Genomic DNA, 18,182 nt, shown 5'->3' on the forward strand with positions numbered 1-18,182 from the left:
TTGGGAACTAGTAATGGAAACAACAGCAACAACAACAGACATACTGCATTGCCATTTTTTCTGGTACCCATACTCGAATCTGGATGAATCTAATGACGCCCTATCAATCTAACTATCTATTTATACACATAATGGCTTATTGGAATTAATGGCATAATCACTGAAGAATCTTTATAATTTAAGGCTAACAAAAAAAAAATGATCGATTACAGCTAACAAATTATTGGAGGAACGTTCCAGGGAAAATCCAAAACTTAATTGCACCATTATTTTACCAAGAAGAATTAGGTAACATCATTAAATAGCTACAAATATGTAAAGTGACAGTGTGTCTCGTTGGATAAGGCTATGTTCGCCGGGAAAATGCTTTTAACACCTCGAAGTTATCCACATGTCCAATATGGAAAAAGGTAGTTTAGGAGGTGGAGGAACATAAATGTGGAAAATGTTAAAGATCGTGAATCGCTTGGGCATAACAAGGCAGTTTTAGTGGCGGCGGTGCAGGTATATATAGGTTTAATTAGTTTAAGCAAGTATTATACTTAAGGTACCAATTTCGTGTATATATTAATCAGAAAATGGGTTATTTGTCCAAATATAATGTTTTTAAAATATGGTTCCAATGGAGGAGTAAAAATTAGTCTGGGTGAATTGGACACCAAAAAAATAGGAAGAATGAAACTGGATTCATCCTGGCTTAAATTTAAAAAAGAGCGGGATGAAACTGGATGCATCCTAATGTAAATTAATAATAAAAAAATATTTGAAAATTAGTAGGGTGCAACTGTTTACATCCGGTTATTTTTACATTATCGTCCATTTAAACAGTATCCAATTTTACGTGTCTTTTTCACCCAAAAAATGATAGTTTTTGAGTTAATTGACCAACTTTGTGGATACTAATTGGGGTGAGCAACAGGATAGGTGGATGTAAATCTGGTCCTACGTCCATCCATATAAGTCACCGATTTAAGATTTTTACCCACTTCTAATCCATTCCCCTAGGATCTTTTGTTCTTTCTTTCTTTCTAAATTCCCATGGCTTGGGCCTTCAAAACTTTGAACAATTGTAGCATTCACTGGCAAATTCAAATTTAAAATTTCAATTTCAAGATCAATATTTATAGTATTATTTTCATCATCGATAGGAACCAAGCAAGAAAAAGAGACATTTAGATGATTTTATCAATTGAATCATTCTGCTGCATCAATGCCAAGTTTCTCTTTTCTCCCACTGACCATGTCTATCAGCACGCAGCAGATAAATTGCATCTCGACGAACAGAATAGTAGCAACGATTTGCGCATAATTTATGGAATTTGTCGTACCATCCATTGCCTTTATAAACAGTAACTGTACTTTCATACCGACGATAATTCCAGTTATCGTACCAACGAAAATCACACCAAAAAATGTGTATTACGAATCAGCGATTGTTTAAATTCCCAGTGCCATTCCTCACCTACACGGAGCGTATGTACACCTAGATCGTCATCATTAGACTGGCAATGCATATCCAACGAAACTTCATAACCTTCGATATCATTGTGTACGAACACCTTCACAGTATCAAAATGGAACCATGAAAATTATGAACACTTGGGAACTAGTAATGGAAGCAGTAGCAGCAACAACAGATTTACGGCATTGGCATGGTTTCTAGTACCCATACTCGAATCTGAGCATGTCCATTGACGACCTACGAACCTATCTATTTTATACGCGCAATGAATTATCGGAGTTAATGGCATAATCTCTAGAGAATCTTTTTAATTTAAGGCTAACAACAAAATTTGATCGACTACAGCAAAGAAATTAATGGAGCAAAATCGAAAATTTAATTCACTAAAGAAAAACTTGGTTTAAGCGACCAAAATCTTAGTAAGATCTCAAAATTTTGGTCGCTTTAATAGTTAAGCAACCACGTTTGCAATTACCAAAAACTTTGGTTGCTATTAACATGCTCCCATTAAATCGTAGCTACTAATTAAATTTGTGGGTTGCTCCAGCATTTTTCCAATACTACATAGCGAGTGGAATAGTAGGTTAGTAGCTATTTACTTCAAGCTACCATGTATCAGCAATTCAAAATATGTTTGGCTGCTAAAAATCTGTCTCAGCAACCAAGGTATAGCGACCACCAATTCAGAAAAGGAAAGTGGATGATTCTAATAATGGGAAAGGGAAGCGATCACCAATCTAGGGTTTGATGTTTGATATTGAGATGTTTAATTTTGATTTGTAGAAATTTTACGAGGTGGCTTTTCAATAGAAGTTCTATATTAATTTTACGAGGTGAGTTTCCCATTCTTTCTCATTTTGCTAATCATTTTCATTCAATTGATTTATACACATTTGTAGTATTCAATCAAAAATTTATATGTTCTACATATTTTCTACGATAATAATTCACTTGTTCATTCCCGTCCATTTCTAATACATTACTCGAAATTCTATCTAATTGACAACCAAAGGTAATTACCGAATTTGTTTCCAATCATTACCTAGATCTTGGCTTTCTATTGGCCAGATAAATTTGAAAAATCGAATTCCTTGTTCGTTTTGTAATTTGCACAATTTTGTATGATCTTAAATACTATTTGTATCCTAATTTCGTGATTAAAAAAATTTGGGACAGAGAAAAGAAAGAATCGGAAAAATCTGATTCATATGATTTAACATGAAATTGATTTAGGTGTTTTATCAAAACCTTGAAAATTTTAAAATTATCATTAATTCCCTTTTTTCAAAAAATCGGTGGAACTTGGTCAATTTTCCCGATTTACTGTCAGTAGTTCCCATCCTCGGTGAACTACTTATGGACATTCAGTTAAAATAATGAATTACTAGATAAACCAATCTATCTAAGAGAAACTGAGTGAGGTCCAACGATATTGGGTAAGATTGATGGATAACAAGTTAAATTAAGTCAAAACGAAGGAAATTTAGTTTATTTGATCGATAACCATATAAACTCATGGAATCTAAGAAAAATTGAGCGAGATCCAGTAATATTGGACAAGATTGATAAATAATGTCTTTAATTAATTAAGGTCGATGAACATTCAATTAAAATGATAGATAAAGAACCTAATGATTTTTGGGAAAATCTGAGTGAGGCCGATTGACATTGGGTAAGATTGAACAATAAAAATGAAATTAAGTGAAGCCACGAAAATTCGGTTTATTTGATAGATAACTATGTGGAGAAATTGACTAAGGTCGATCGATTGAGATGCACTTGTATAAACCAAACAGTAGGTTTCAGATAAAAAGACCGGTCTAATTTATAATCAGGAATCTATTTTTAAATCTAGACCGAAGAAATAGAAGTAGAGACAGACTGCATATCTAATATGTGTGAAGCAGAAAGAGAAGCACAAAAGCACAAAGAGAAAGCACCAAGAAAACACACTTTCCTTGATCCGTATGACAGTCTTAAATCAAATCTTTATCGTCCAAAGATTTTCATTATCTGTATGAAACCTTATCTTCTTCACCATAAATAAACGTCTTCACCACCACAGAACTCTTCATTTTCAGATCTGAAAATATGGGCGGTGGTATAATTGACAAAGTTGGTTCAAGTAGTATGATAGTGTGTTATACCGAATTTGAAGTTTGAATGGACATTGAGCTTCATATTTAATGATTTCGATAATTTATCATACTAAGTTTGAAGTCAGAACCCTTCTGAAGCTTCGTGGTTCATAGTTTATATGCCATTATACCACATTTAAAGTACGAATCGACATTGAGATTCATATTTATCTATTTTGATGATGTATCCTTCTAAGTTTGAAGTCAGAACCCTCACAGAGCTTCTTGGTTCATAGTTTCGTTGTCGTTATACAAAATTTAAAGCTCGAGTCGGCATTGAGCTTCATATTTATCGATTTTGATGATGCATCATGCTAAGTTTGAAGTCAGAACCCTCCTGAAGCTTTGTGGTTCATAGTTTCTATGTCATTATACCGAATTTGAAGTTCGAATCGACACTGAGCTTCATATTTATCGATAAATATGATGTATCATGCTAAGTTTGAAGCCAGAACCCTCCCGGAGCTTCGTGGTTCATAGTTTCTTTTCCGTTATACCAAATTTGAAGTTCAAATCGATACTGATCTTCATATTTATCGATAATGAATAGTAGAAATTACTTCATGACCTATATGACTAGTATAAATTACTTCATGACCTATGTGACTAGTCGAAATTCAAACCGGAAACACACAGAGAAAGCACAAAAACACAAAGAAACTATGAACCATGAAGCTCAATAGTTACGACAACAATGCCACTCAGTCTTAGTTACATAACCACTTCTAGGACAATGACACTGCTAAGGTCTAGTGTATTCGATTTGAACTTTATACTTGTTTGATTCGTATTGCAATGAAAACGAGCATTTCAAGATTACAAGTTAAACAATCAACCATATGTTTAAGTTCATATAACTTGTCCTTGATTCTTGGAAATCATTTGGACAAAGATCAGAAAACTAAACAAAAATAATGAATTTCCAGAGACTTTATTCTAAACTTTTGAATAGTATTTTAGTTTTTCTTGCATGTCGATGTGTGATAGTTTGGTTAATGTAACATGCATGTCACTTATCTGGTTTCCTCATAATGAGCGATCCTTCAATTTGTAAATCTAAGGGTGCGATTTGAAGGTGCTACTTATCTGCTGTGCGATGACCCACATCATGTATACTTACTTTTACCAAACGGTTTGCATTTTGAATTAGGAAGCGCTTCGGGTAGCAGCAAAGGCTGTCGTTCTTGACTTACAGCCTGAGATGAAGATAATGAAGGAAATCAAGCTGAAAGGAACTCCTCTAAAAATCAAGCAGAGGAAGTCTCTTATCAAGTTTGAACCAGAAGATGTTGATGTTGTTGAATTTATAGGTTCACCTATTTGGACTCAGAGTGGAAATCGGGGGCATGTTAACGAGGTTTGTGCAAAGTTTACAAACAAAATCCTCTCTTCTGTGTATGGTCTTGAGTGTTAATATAGTTTTATGATGTGTATCTAGATATACATTACAGGTTGCCATCCAGTTTCTTTTGTGATACTAGAAGTCATGAAAGAATGTTCTTTCGACTTCTATACATGAGTCGTATGTATGTTGCATCGCTCTTATGTTTTCCGCAGCTGGCATGGACTGTTTCTCCGAGTGAATGTCTAAGTTGTATATCCTCTTTGGTTGATCTGTTTTTGTCTTATCGGGAGCTTTGGCATTCATGTGAACTTTGTTCTTTGTGTTTCTAATGATTTTCGTACTGGGCAGGCGGCAAAGAGAGACGGGATTGCTAAATGCACGTTTAAGAGGAAAATGCGTATGAGTGACATTGTTTTCATGCGTGTGTTGCATGAAGTCGAGGCTGCTCGCTTCTTCAACTCGTTACCAGCCCCGCTGAAACCACATGAAATGGGACGGCTTAGACTTGAGCAACGTCGTGGTGTAGAGATCATGGATGTGAATATTTGTCCTATTTTTGGTACAACTGTTTCCCTAGTGAGGAACGAGGCTGGAACCTACATTGCAACTGACGGTTGTGAGTTTAAATATTTGAATCCAAGAGCAGCACGGATTCTCAGAAGATCAGGAATACCCCAAAAGCCCAGCACCGAGGAGAGGGACAAGATCTATGAAATTAGTGACAATATTTTTGCTGTGCCAAGTGGATGTGGAGGTTGGTTCAATAAAATCATCTACAGAATGAGCAATAAAGTAAGTACCACCATGGATTCCAGATTCCCATTAATTTCATATGTACTGACTTCAGGCATTTCGTTAGCAAGTATGCTAATATAATTTTGTTCGGGACAGGATGACCTCAGAATATATCGTAAAGCTATTGGTAAAGGTGATGGCATTCCTCTTACAGCCAAAGAATGTGCAGATTACGCGAAACATCTTTTTGAAATGCCGTACGAAAAGCTTCCTAGTGATATGAAACAGGGTCCTGTTGGATTTGACTTGAGTCACTACAAGAAAGCATGGCTTAGGCAACTAAAATGTTAGCGAGCACCCAAAATTTTGGTCGGTTTAAGGATCAAGCTATTTGTTAAGAGCTGCAGTTATCTTTTTATAAGAAATGATGTAAATTGATCTATGTGATAATAAAACTTGATTCAATTTTTAATTTGGTTCATAATCTGTGTTAGTATCAATTTTAATTTCAATTTGGGATTATCTAAATCGTAATCGGCCAGATACTTCCGGCACCAGAACAACAGATGCAGCGGGCAAAAAGTTTGGTAGCTCAAAAATGTAAGCAACCAACTTCAGATATTTCACTTGCTCTATTATTATGGTTGGTCTATCTATGAAGCGATCGGCGTTTTACTTGCTCTCTTATCGTTGGTTTATCTATGAAGTGATCAGCGTTTCACTTGCTGTATTTTGGTTGGTCTAGCTTTAAAGCGATCACTATTTTGCTTGCTCTAGGAAGGTCGGTCTAGCCATGAAGCAATTAAGAAAAAAGACGCTGCATGATAGTTGTTTGATTACTAAAGCGATTGCCTAGCTGCTCTAGACTTGTTGAAATCCCACCTTTTGCAACTAGAGAGCGAGAGCCAAATTAAGTCGCTTTAAGGGGTAGAGCGATTTAATATGGGCTTTTTCAACCAAAAATGCCTGATCGCTTAATCCAACTTTTCTTGTAGTGATTGCCTACTAAAAATTAAACAATGTTTTTATTGGCTTACTATAAATACGCAAATGAGATAAATTTTTTCTTACATTGAAAGAGCTAATTGACCTATCACAGAGATAGTTGCATGAGGTTTATATTTTATAGACTCGCATAAATTTTTTATTTAAGTGATTTTTAGAGATTGAGCTGTTTGTCGGGAAGGGATTTAAAAAAAATAGATATTATCGGTGTTATTATAGTACAGTGGTAAAGTCATTGGGTGATTATACCAGTGACCTGAGTTCGAAACTCTTTACCATCAAATTCTTTACCAATCAAATAAAAAAAAAAAAAAATATTTCGGGCACTTACTGTTACGTGTCAAAAATTCCAAAAGCTACACTTTTCGACTTTTGGCAACGGTTTTGGACCTATTTTACCCCAATGATGAGTTCAGTTAACTTGCTCTAGACTTTTTGGGAACGATTTTATGAACTTTTCGCAAGGGTTTTGTTAAGCCGAGTCCAGATAACTTTCTATGACCAGTTGATTGAGTCCAGTTACTGTGCTAAGACCATTTGACAAAGTCCAGTTAACTTGTTATAACCAGTTGGCTGAGTCATGTTAACGTGTTATGACCAATTGATTGAGTCCAGTAGACTGTCTGGAACGGGTATGCACTCATATTGGACATTCGAATATAGTGTTGTTGATCAGTCGACATGAGTCCAGTTGAGTGTTCATATTTGGGACACATTATTAGTGTACTCTATAAATTGTTCTTACTGCATTAATCACGTGGTCATCTATGTGATCATTTCAGGGACATAGATAATACTTTTTCGATCATTTTTTTTTTTGCTCTTTTGGTCATACTTTCCCATCTCGCCACTGGTGAGCGTCTTCAAGAAAAATGACCTTCTGGATCTCTTTGATCAGTAGATGAATCTGGTTCCTCTTAGCTTTCATCAAGTAGAAACTCATCGGAATGACATTTTTTGCGCAAAAAATCGTGTAGTCCTGCACATGCCAAAGCTATTTCAGCTTGTATTTTACACGGGAACGGAGATGCACTCAAAAATGTTAAGAAAACAGAATAGATGTCCAATATATTCAGATGAGGTCGGCTAGATTATTGTGAAAATTTTCTGCTCCTTGATCATCATCTCAAACAACAGAAAGAAAGAAAAAAAAAAGAGTTTATTACTGTTTGGGTCTGGTATGTCTTTAGGTTTGGGTCCTACGTATGCCCATTTTATTGTTTGAGTCGTTGACCCGTTAGTCAAACTAGGTCAATTGGTCAACACTTTAGGCTTATCAACGTCATCTAAAGTCTTCTGTTAAGGTGAAAAGAGTTCCATTACTCCATTGTTGAACTCGAGATATAATTGGAATAACTCATCACTAACCTAAACTTCATGAACATCATCTGGATGTGTTTTTGACATCTTTCATCGATCCACGTCCACCCTTAATAAATTTAATGGAATTTCTTTACAACAAATTAGGTGTTTGTTACCTGATATAAGATCTTTTTCGTCATTTAGAGATCACTTTTTTTTTCTCTTTTTTTCTTTGAAGCGAAAAAATAAGTTGCATTGAAAAAATTAGACTATTACATGAGTTTGATCTTCACATAGTTGTGCTCTAATCTCAACGGGAGAGGAGCTAGACCATGTAGCAGATAAAGCGTTCTCTCTAGCTAATTTGGAGAGAATGTCAGCAACTTTATTATACCCTCTTTAGGAATGTAAGAACATTTAAGAGTTAAAACTACAAAACAGAACTTGAATGTCTTTTATCATATTGAGTAATTGCCAATCAATTGAAGCATTGTTGTTTACGGCTTCCACCACTATCTTTGCATCCAGTTCAAAATGCACACGCTCTAGCTTTAAGTTTTTAGCCCAATTTACCGCTTCCCACAACCCCGTACATTCTGCTTGCTCTGCATTTCGTATTCCCATCAGAAAGATGCATCTTGCAGCTTGCTGAGCACCTGCAAAATTTCGTATTATTAGACCAATCCCTCCAGTATTGTTAGAGTTTAAAAAAGAACCATCTACATTAATAGAAACAACATCCATGGGAGGTGGGGACCAATGCACATTTCTACGACAGACTCCAGTGGCAGTGTTATGAGTCATTCTTCTTTGAACTAAGTAATCATTGATAAAGATGTGATATTTTAAAATAGTTCTTTCAGGGTTACGATTAACATTATGAAAGACTTTGTCACATCTATCTTTCCATAAGCACCACGCAATGATAGTCCTTTTGCAGTTTTCATCTGTCGATATCTTTCTTTCATGTATATCATCAAACCAGTTTTTTATCCAATCCGAGAAGGATGTAAAGTGAGATGAAGAGAAACCAGCAATAGAGAACCAAACTGCTCTTGTGCAATCTCTAAGAACATGTGCTGGAGTTTCTTGGTATTTTTCACAGAAAGGGAAGACTGGTACAGTTCCAGACATTCTCGTGCTAAGAATATCTCTTGTAGATAAAAGAGTTGAAACAACTTTTCATAAGAATTGTCGGATCCTGGGAAGCAGGGGCAGTTTCCATAATATCTTATAAATTTTGATTAGTCTTGGCCCTACAAAATCTGACATATCCTGTTCTTCATACATCTTCTTGTATGTTGATTTCACTGAGAAAACACCATTCTTTTCAAGCAACCAGACTAATCTTTCTTCTTGTGAAGTATATATCTGGATACTGGAGATGAGCCTGATAGTATTGGGTTCAAATAATTCTTCCAAAATGTTGAAATTCCAGGTGCTGTTGTCTTGATTAAAAAGTTGATGCACATAAGTATATTGAGAATGAGAAGTACACCCTTGTTTAGGAAGAGGAGGAATTAATAAGGCTTGAATCCATATGTGTTTCCAAATCATAATTTTCTTCCTATTACCCAGACACCAGCAGCTGTTTGTTTGAACAAACTTCAGCTCAGAACACATACTTCTCCAGGACCATGTTGTTTTATATTTCTTCTTTAAATTGAAGAGATCACCATCTTGAAAGTATTTTGCCTACAAGGATTATACCATCATGGAGACCGTACTTGAACAAATTATTTTTCATCCTGATTTTTCCAGTAAGGCTCTGTTGAAGATATGCATATCTCGAAAACCTAATCCACCTTCTTCTTTTGTTTTTGTGTTCTTCTCCAAGTGATGATGTGGTTTCCCTTAGATAATTTTTTATTTCTCCAAAATTGTTGTTGCTTAGAGCTCATCTTCTTTATGGTGACATCAGGAAGCTTAAAACTTGTCATGTGGTGATTTGGTATTGCATTGGATACATTCTTTATCATCACCGATCTGGCTGCCTCAGACATGTTTCTTCCCTTCCAATTAGAGAATCTGTGGTCCATTTTTTCACAGAGGGTAGAAAAAGGAATGTGTTTTTTCCTTCGTATAAAAAATGGCAGACCAAGGTACTTCTCTTCTGAAATATTGAGATATATGACTTGCAAGCTGCCACTGATAGATTGACAAGTCTCATGATCAAGATTTGAACTAAAATAAACAGCTGATTTGTTGAAATTGATCAACTATCCAGAGTAAAGAGAGAATTGTTCAATCACTTGGAGTAATTTCTTAACTTGAGAATCATTGGATTTACAAAACAAGAGACAATCATCTGCAAACAGCAGATGGTTAATCTTTGGTGCAGAACGTGAAATTTTCAAACCTGTCAGTTGTCCAGTTTTCTTGCAATGAGCCAAAATACCTGGAAAACGATTCCATTGATAGGATGAAGAGGTAAGGTGATAATGGATCACTTTGGCGTATACCACGAGTGGGCTTGAAAGCTGCAGTAGGGGATCCATTTAACATGACTTCAATGTTAGTAGTGGAGATACATTGTGAAATAAGCTGAATAAATTTTTCAGAGAAGCCAAATTGTTTTAGAGTATCCAACAAGAATATCCATTCCAATATGTCAAACGCCTTAGACATATCCATCTTAAGAGCAAGATACCCACTCATACCCTCTTTTTTCTTCATAGCTTGGACAATCTCTTAGACCAGACATATATTTTCCGAAATCAGTCTACCTGGTACATAAGAAGATTGCATGGGGGTTATAATATCACTTAAGTGTTTTTTCATCCTTAATGCAATTATTTTTGAGATAATTTTATACACCGTATTGCATATGGCAATTGGACGAAAATCTTCTGGTTTATTTGTTATCTGGACTTTAGGAATCAGAGACACTCTTGTGTTGTTCAACTTCTGAAGAAGAAAACCAGGACGAAAGAAGGACCTTACAGTTTTACATACATTTTCTTTCACCAAAGACCATTGGGTTTGATAAAAACCCGGTGGAAAGCCGTCCGGGCCTGGAAAAGTCCATGGCTGCATTGTCATGAGCGCTTGGTAGATCTCATGTTCAGTAGGAACTGCTACAAGTGCTTCATTATCTGCTGGAGAAATGCTTTGTGGAATGTACGTCAGAAACTGATGATTTTTAGGAGGAGCGAACGTAGTCATGATTTCTTGGAAGTGCTTTCTGAGAAGATTCAAGAGTGAGTCCCTATCATTACACCATGTGCCATCATGTGCACGTAAGGAATCAATTCTATTTAGACTTCTTCTGCGATTCATCCTGATGTGGAAGTATCTTGAGTTCATATCCATGTCACTGTAGAAATGGTCCCTAGCTTTTCGCATGTTGGAGCTTGCTTGGATGTCATTTAGCTGTCTGATTTCACCTTCCAAGTTAACACCCTTTTCTGTATTTGAACCATTAATTAACATATGTTGCTTGTAGGTCATTTAATTTAGACTGAAGTTGAGTGATACGAATATTGATGTTACCAAAAGTACTTTTACACCATAGTGATAAAATGTTCCTTGTATTAAATAATTTGTTGGAAAGAATAAAAGCATTAGAACCTGAGTAAATAGAAGACCAAGTAGATTTAATATGTTCAGAGCAACTTTCATGCTTGAGCCAATGCTCAAAAATTTTTCAACCTCTACTAGAAACTCTATTTTGTCTAGATAAGTCTAACAAAATAGGAGAATTATCAGAGCCATTCTGGTGAAGGTGACTAACACAAGAGTCTGGGTAAAATAAGTACCAATCATTATTACCCAAGAATCTATCTAACCTAGACTTTTTATGGCCAGTACCATGTATGTTACTAATCCATGTAAAGGGGTTACCACAAAAACCTAAGTCAGATAAATATGAGTCTTTGATGAGGTCTAAGACATCACTAGAAGTAATACTAGTAGCATTATAATTTCTATCACTAGGAGACAGAGTGATATTCAAATCACCTATAAGAACCCAAGGTTTATGAATTGACCTACATAGGTTTTTAATGAAAGACCATTGAGAAACCTTTTCATGATTGTAAGGTGTGCCATACATACAAGTTAAGTACCATTCCCCTTTACTAGGGTCATTGGTTAAACGAGTATGGATAATTTTATCATCCTGGTAGACAACATCTAAAGAAAAATCATCTTTCCATAACAAAATTAAACCTCCAGCTATTCCAACAGAGGGAACAAAAACCTTGTTTGGCATTCCTGGGAAATTATATATTCAGATGATTCTACTGTCGTTAATCTTGGTCTCACAGATGAAAACTATATCAGGATTGTGAAGATTGTTAAGATAAAGAAGGTGATCCCTAGTATCTTTGCAAGAAAGCCTTGGCAATTCCATCTTAAAATTTTCATGTTGAAAAAAAACGAGAACTATAAATTGGTGTGCAGTTAATGATATGCCAATACATAGATAAAACTTGTTGAGTAAGTAAAGAGAATAAAGAGAAAATATTAAGAGGAAAAATTACCGTAGAGTTTGAAGCCACAGTAACCTCATCCATAGCATAGGGATTCTCCTTTGTGTTGTTTTCTCCTTCATCAACCAGATCGTGTTCCATACCATCAAACTCAACAACAGATGGATTGCTACCAGTATTTTTCTCATTCTTAAACTCAATATTCTCATCAATAGAGTCATGTTCTTCTTCTTCCGAGCTTCTTGATCTTTTTGGCCTTCTGGTGTCCTTTGGATCCTCTCCTTGTTCTGCCAATTGGTTTTTACTAGCTTCACAATTCTTCTGAACTAACAAATCAAAGTCATAACAGATTTCAACTCCATAAGTTGCATCCAGCTCATGAAGATACGCAATATACTGATCATTTGTATATCTCCTAATTTTCAGATCATGAGTTACATTTGCACATTCCTCTTTGTTATGATCTATAGTCCAACAGTGAGTACATATGTTATGTGGCTGACGCTCCCAATGATATCTCACCAATGTAACACCTCCTGCTCTTGTGTTCCACCAACCACCTCTGAAGAAAGGTTTTCTTAAGTCTATTTTAACTCTTGATGAGATCATGTTGCCATAAGTAGATCTGCAATTATCAGGTTTGGTCCATAGTTTTGGACCTAGTTCCACCAGAGCTTCATCGATGACTTGAGGAGAATGTTGTTCAAGCAGTAATTTTTTGAACTGGATTGTCCATTCTTGGTGAGAAAACTTCCAGTCCTTTAATGGGATTGTGTCATCATAAATTAAGAGGTTAAAATAATACTTACAAATATTCAGTAGGAAATTTGAAGAGGGAAATGTTTCTTTCTAGAGCGCGGATTTCTTTGAACTTGTAAGGCTTCCAAAGACTTTTCAATTCTTTCCTCAGTTCATCTGTTTCCATTTGGTCCTCAGCAAAAAGTTTTCCTATCAAGGTGTGGCCTCTTTCCTCTTTAGCTACAGACAAAGCTTTCACTGAACCGACTGCACGCCTTATTTTCATCGCAGAGATATCACGGATGTTAGCGTGCTGGAGCTGGTTGGTGATAGAAGAAACAAGGTTTTTAGAAGAAGAATCCATTGTTGTTTCTTGGGTATAATACAGAAGATTTTCCAGCATAAGATGAAGACTAAATGTCCACTTTTCTTGGTTATAAAGAGTGGTAGTAGCGGCAGAAAAGCCATAGATGGTTACAGAAAGATAAGAGAGATCTTCTATTTTTGGGTAGTCTATAACTGGAAAGAGAATATGCGAATATATGGCATTATAGGGGGTATAAGATTGACTCAGAGGGCTTGAGATACGCTATGATAAGTTGATAAAGGTCAAAGTTTGTATTGAATGAGTATAAGTTTTCCTGCGCAATAAATAGTTGTAATGCCGCTAATCAAGGGTTTTCAAATTTTGAAAACTTCTTGGCTCGAAAGTGATGGGAGAATTGAGTCGAATCGGTAGAACGGAGTTAACAACTTTATGCTTGCAAAGATCAGTTGAAATAGAGAAATCATATAAGTGATTTCTTGCAAAATACTGGTACATACTGTAGGAATCCATCATGAGAATGACGGTCTGCAAAACTGCCGAAGACGATGTGCATACTGTTTTTGATTGTGACAATATCGTCTGAAAAAAGAAAAGAATAAACCAGGTCCAATAATGGATGCTCGGATGAGGTCCTGCAAGAAGAATTAAGTACTCATTATCTAGATTAAAACCAAATAGAAAAGTAATAAGTATGATTAGAACATAAAGATCAGATACGCGAAAAGGAAAAAACCAGATTTGAGAAAAGAATTAGAAGAAATTGAAAACTGAAACAGAACCTAAAAAATGTAAGTAGATAAAGTAGAATAACCAAAAAAGATTATAGAATGAAAGCATAATGAATGTTAAAGGTTAAACATGGAGATCAGGAGAAAAGATGAAGAAAGAAAATTGGAGACTGGGTTTATGATGTTATTATCACAAAAGTGATAAGCTTGTGTACGTGTGAACTTCCTCATTTAGATATCACTCTCAAACTGGATTTGAGGGTCTTCTCGAATTGAGATGTTGGCGGCCATGATGATGAGATATTACTAGTGGAGTTGACGGTGGTGGCAGCGATGAAGGAAAAATATATCAAAAACAGAACCCTTCCCACCACCAGCTCAATTAAGTGATCTGAAGATGAAATGAAAGTGCACAAGGCTTCTGATAAAGAATTTTTCTTTACTTGGTAAGGGAGGTTCAATTGGACAAGGAAAACAAAGAGTACTAGTAAGTGATTTGAGATTTTGATTGACAGCAGCTGTTAGCTTTCAATATAGTAGAAAGAGATAGTCACAAGAATTCAGTAAGGGAGTAATATTAACCCACTCCAACGGACATTGGTTAGCTTAACGGATTGACCAATTAACTAGTTGACTAACGGATCAACGACTCAAACACAAAAACGGACAAATTTAGGACCCAAACACAAAGAGTATCAAAATCTACGATCCAAACTAGAGCTGGCAAACAAGCCAAAACCCGCGAGTTAACCCGTGCCCGGCCCGTGAAAACCCGAACCCGGCTCGGCTGGTTCCAAAACAAGCCGGGTTCGGGTTGGAGAAATGTCGGCTTGTGAGTAAACGGGTTAACCCGTCCCGGCCCGTGAACCCGCGGGTACAACCCGTAAACCCGTCTAAATTGCTTATAATAAGTTATATTTAATCATAACCGTCGGATTATCTAGGGCTAATCATATCCTTACGTTTAAGGTATAAAAAGGAAAGGCTAAACCTAAAACATCATTCTCTTTTTTTCTTCTGCCTCTTCTGCTCGTTCTCTTCTTCTGTGTTCTTCGGCTGGAGGAGAATTAGAAATGATAGTGAGAGATTGAGACCGAGAGTTGAGGGGAAAGGTTTCGTTGGTGTTAATAATAGTGTTACTGATGTTAATTAAGTAAGATGATGAAGAAGTTGTGAATTAAAAAGGAAAAAAGTTGGGTTTTCTCTGTGGTTAAGATTGAGTTTGAAATTGAGGAAATATAGATCGACGTATGGTTGTTGGTAGTGTTGAGGAAATATACTTCTGTGGGAAATTTCAAGATGTTTCATATCTGGTCATTAATTCGAATCCAGGAGGTATTGTAATTATCAATGTGTGTATTAAAAGTTCTAATTTTATTTTAGCAGAGCAATGTTTTAGTGTGTGTCAGTTTGTAATTCTTGTTACTTGTTCTTCTGTACAGTAATCACTTTGATGATGCTAACAAAAATCAGATGGTTGTAGGGAAGAAAGAAACACCCCATCTCGTAAGCAATCTTATTTTATCTATTCAGTTAATGTTAGATGTTCCTGAATTGCTTCATCTTTTGCTTCACCATTTATGGAAAATTTGGCCTAGTCATGTATTCATATTTTTTGCAGGTACAACGTGGTAAACAACTAATTGGTAACTATCTTCTTCAATCGATTATTTCTAATATTGATCTACGAGAAGATCTTACTGATGCAGTGAAGGAATTTGTGAAATTTTGGTTTAAAATTGGGGACTCTGTGGGTTAAGAGTAGAGATTTGGAGCGTCGAGTTGGTTCTGCTGGGTTTTTCTAGTGCTAGTTAACTTCATCCAAGAATGCATGAGATCGTTCAGATAACATCACAATCAAGAGTACTCAACACGGTTTTTGAAGGTAATACCAGTAGATTATGACTCTAGATTGTTGTGTTTCGATATTTATTGAACTTACACAGTCCTGCTTGTAACAAGAGGAACTGAGACCTGATCACCTAATGAATCTTACGGTGAATTCGGCCGTGGAAAGCCTCAGTTGTTCTGTGCTTTGTGCGTCATTTGTCCTTTTTTCACTACGTCTTTCTCTTGAAAATTATTTCGTCTACAGCATTTAAACCGACTAAAGAGTTGTTCAATTAACTGAAGTAGCAATTAGCAGCATTTTAAGCTGTTCAATTAAAAGCATTTTGAGCTGTTTAATTAACAACATCTTGAGCTGTTCAATTAACTGAAGTAACAATACGCAGTAGATTAACTTAAATGATGTTTTTTCTTTTCAAAGTTGATCAATGGTCATATGCATATATGATGTTTGAATATTTTCAGCTTCACCAGATCCAATGGAGTGGTAAAGGAGAAGCAGCGTCCACTGATGCCAGGGCACTTTCAGGCCATGACTCTTAAAAATTTCAGACGGGTATTATTGGAAGCGTATGTTTGGACATTTCAGCTTAACAAAGACCATGGTTTAATAATGTTGAATTGCTGATGCTTGCAGGTTTTATGAATTATGAGCAAACACTGATTAGAAATCGACACAGATGAACTGCAGAATGATACTTGACAGAAAATTTGGCCTAGTCATGTATTCATATTTTTTGCAGGTACAACGTGGTAAACAACTAATTGGTAACTATCTTCTTCAATCGATTATTTCTAATATTGATCTACGAGAAGATCTTACTGATGCAGTGAAGGAATTTGTGAAATTTTGGTTTAAAATTGGGGACTTTGTGGTTTCGGAAAAAGCATCCCGGTCAGTTCTTTAATATTTAGATCACTTGTTATAATGCAGTTCTGTACCTTTTAAATCCTTACTCTAGTTAAAGATGTGAAGATTTTAGGTGTCGTCTGGTTGAATGATTTAATGCAGATAAAACTTCAGTTGACTTATCATTTCATAACTTGAGAAAGTTAGGGGCTCCACAAACTCGACACACTCTGACCCCAAGAAAGAACTCTGTGCATCATCCCGCCACATTGAGCACCAGTGCAACAACCATGCCGCACTCACCCTTCTCCACAAACACCCCTCAGCTTGCATTGTCCAAGACAAGGTGGTTTATAAGGTTGAACCAGAAGCATTGGGACCATTCTTTGCAAAACATAGCCATCTGTGGACCCATCCAGATGATTATAGAGGTATAGAGGTTAAAGCACTAACACCAGGTGCTGGACGGAAGAGTGTTGGTCATATCAAAGTCTTATCCGAAAGGAGATCTGTGAATAAGGTTATTTTTTTCACGCATTTTTGTTTCTGAGTGTCTTCTGAATGATCATCTTTTAACCTGAAGTAATTATCAGCTGCTCAATCCTCATTGTTCATCTTTTGAGGACAATGTTTATTAAATCCATTTGATATGAACTACTCACATGATTCTTTCAGATGTTTCGTCTACCAAGTTCAGAAGTATTGGTTCATTGATTTATTGTTAGTTAGGGTAATCATCTCTTAGCTATATTTGTTTGCAATCTAAGAGTATCATGTGCTCTAATTTATGTATCAACTTGTATATTATAATTGAATTTGAAAGTATGTCGAAAGTATATCTATTAATCTCTTTTGGGTGAATCCTGAAGCCCGTTTCTTACAGTCTTCAGGATTTTTTTATTATGTAGGGATAAAGTTGGGAGAGTTGGTACACAGATGTATCTACGCAGCTAATGGTGCTCAGCCATCAGTGATGGTGCTCAGCCATCAAGTCTGGATAGAGGAGACTATTAAGAGTAGAGACATGGTTCTTCTGCATGTGAGTGGTTATTTTAAGGAAGATCAAAAAGCAGGATATGGAGTTATGATCCGGGATGTTCATCTCAGGCCTATAAAAAGCAGGAAGATCAAAAAGCAGGATATGGAGTTAAGATTGAGTTTGAAAAGCAGGATATGGAGTTATGAAAATGGACTGATTAGATGTATGTTAGGTGTTATAGGGAAGGATTTGGAAGGATTTGTGTTTGTTTATTGTAATACTTGTGTTTGA

The 18,182-nt window shown here is 36.0% G+C and overlaps 3 protein-coding genes across 3 annotated transcripts in view; 2 read left to right on the forward strand and 1 right to left on the reverse strand.

Annotated features, from left to right (window-relative positions):
* Positions 1-6,035, forward strand: part of LOC113360208 — a 30,148-nt gene extending 24,113 nt beyond the window's left edge. The window contains exons 2-4 of the mRNA XM_026603742.1: positions 4,751-4,957; positions 5,294-5,737; positions 5,837-6,035. Coding sequence (XP_026459527.1) covers positions 4,751-4,957; positions 5,294-5,737; positions 5,837-6,031 — 846 coding nt within the window. The 3' untranslated portion in view covers positions 6,032-6,035. The remainder of the gene's footprint in view (positions 1-4,750; positions 4,958-5,293; positions 5,738-5,836) is intronic.
* A 2,369-nt stretch (positions 6,036-8,404) lies between these two features.
* Positions 8,405-9,121, reverse strand: LOC113360209. Its single transcript, XM_026603743.1, has one exon. It carries the CDS (start codon positions 9,119-9,121, stop codon positions 8,405-8,407), a length of 717 nt encoding a protein of 238 aa, XP_026459528.1.
* Positions 9,122-15,464: 6,343 nt separating this feature from the next.
* On the forward strand, positions 15,465-18,182 carry LOC113360210. Its single transcript, XM_026603744.1, has 7 exons — positions 15,465-15,568; positions 15,657-15,720; positions 15,836-15,964; positions 16,806-16,904; positions 16,997-17,000; positions 17,116-17,432; positions 17,796-18,182. Exons 1-7 carry the CDS (start codon positions 15,465-15,467, stop codon positions 18,180-18,182), a joined length of 1,104 nt encoding a protein of 367 aa, XP_026459529.1.

The sequence above is a fragment of the Papaver somniferum genome, chromosome 3 (assembly GCF_003573695.1).
Source record: "Papaver somniferum cultivar HN1 chromosome 3, ASM357369v1, whole genome shotgun sequence".
Lineage (NCBI taxonomy): Eukaryota > Viridiplantae > Streptophyta > Magnoliopsida > Ranunculales > Papaveraceae > Papaver > Papaver somniferum.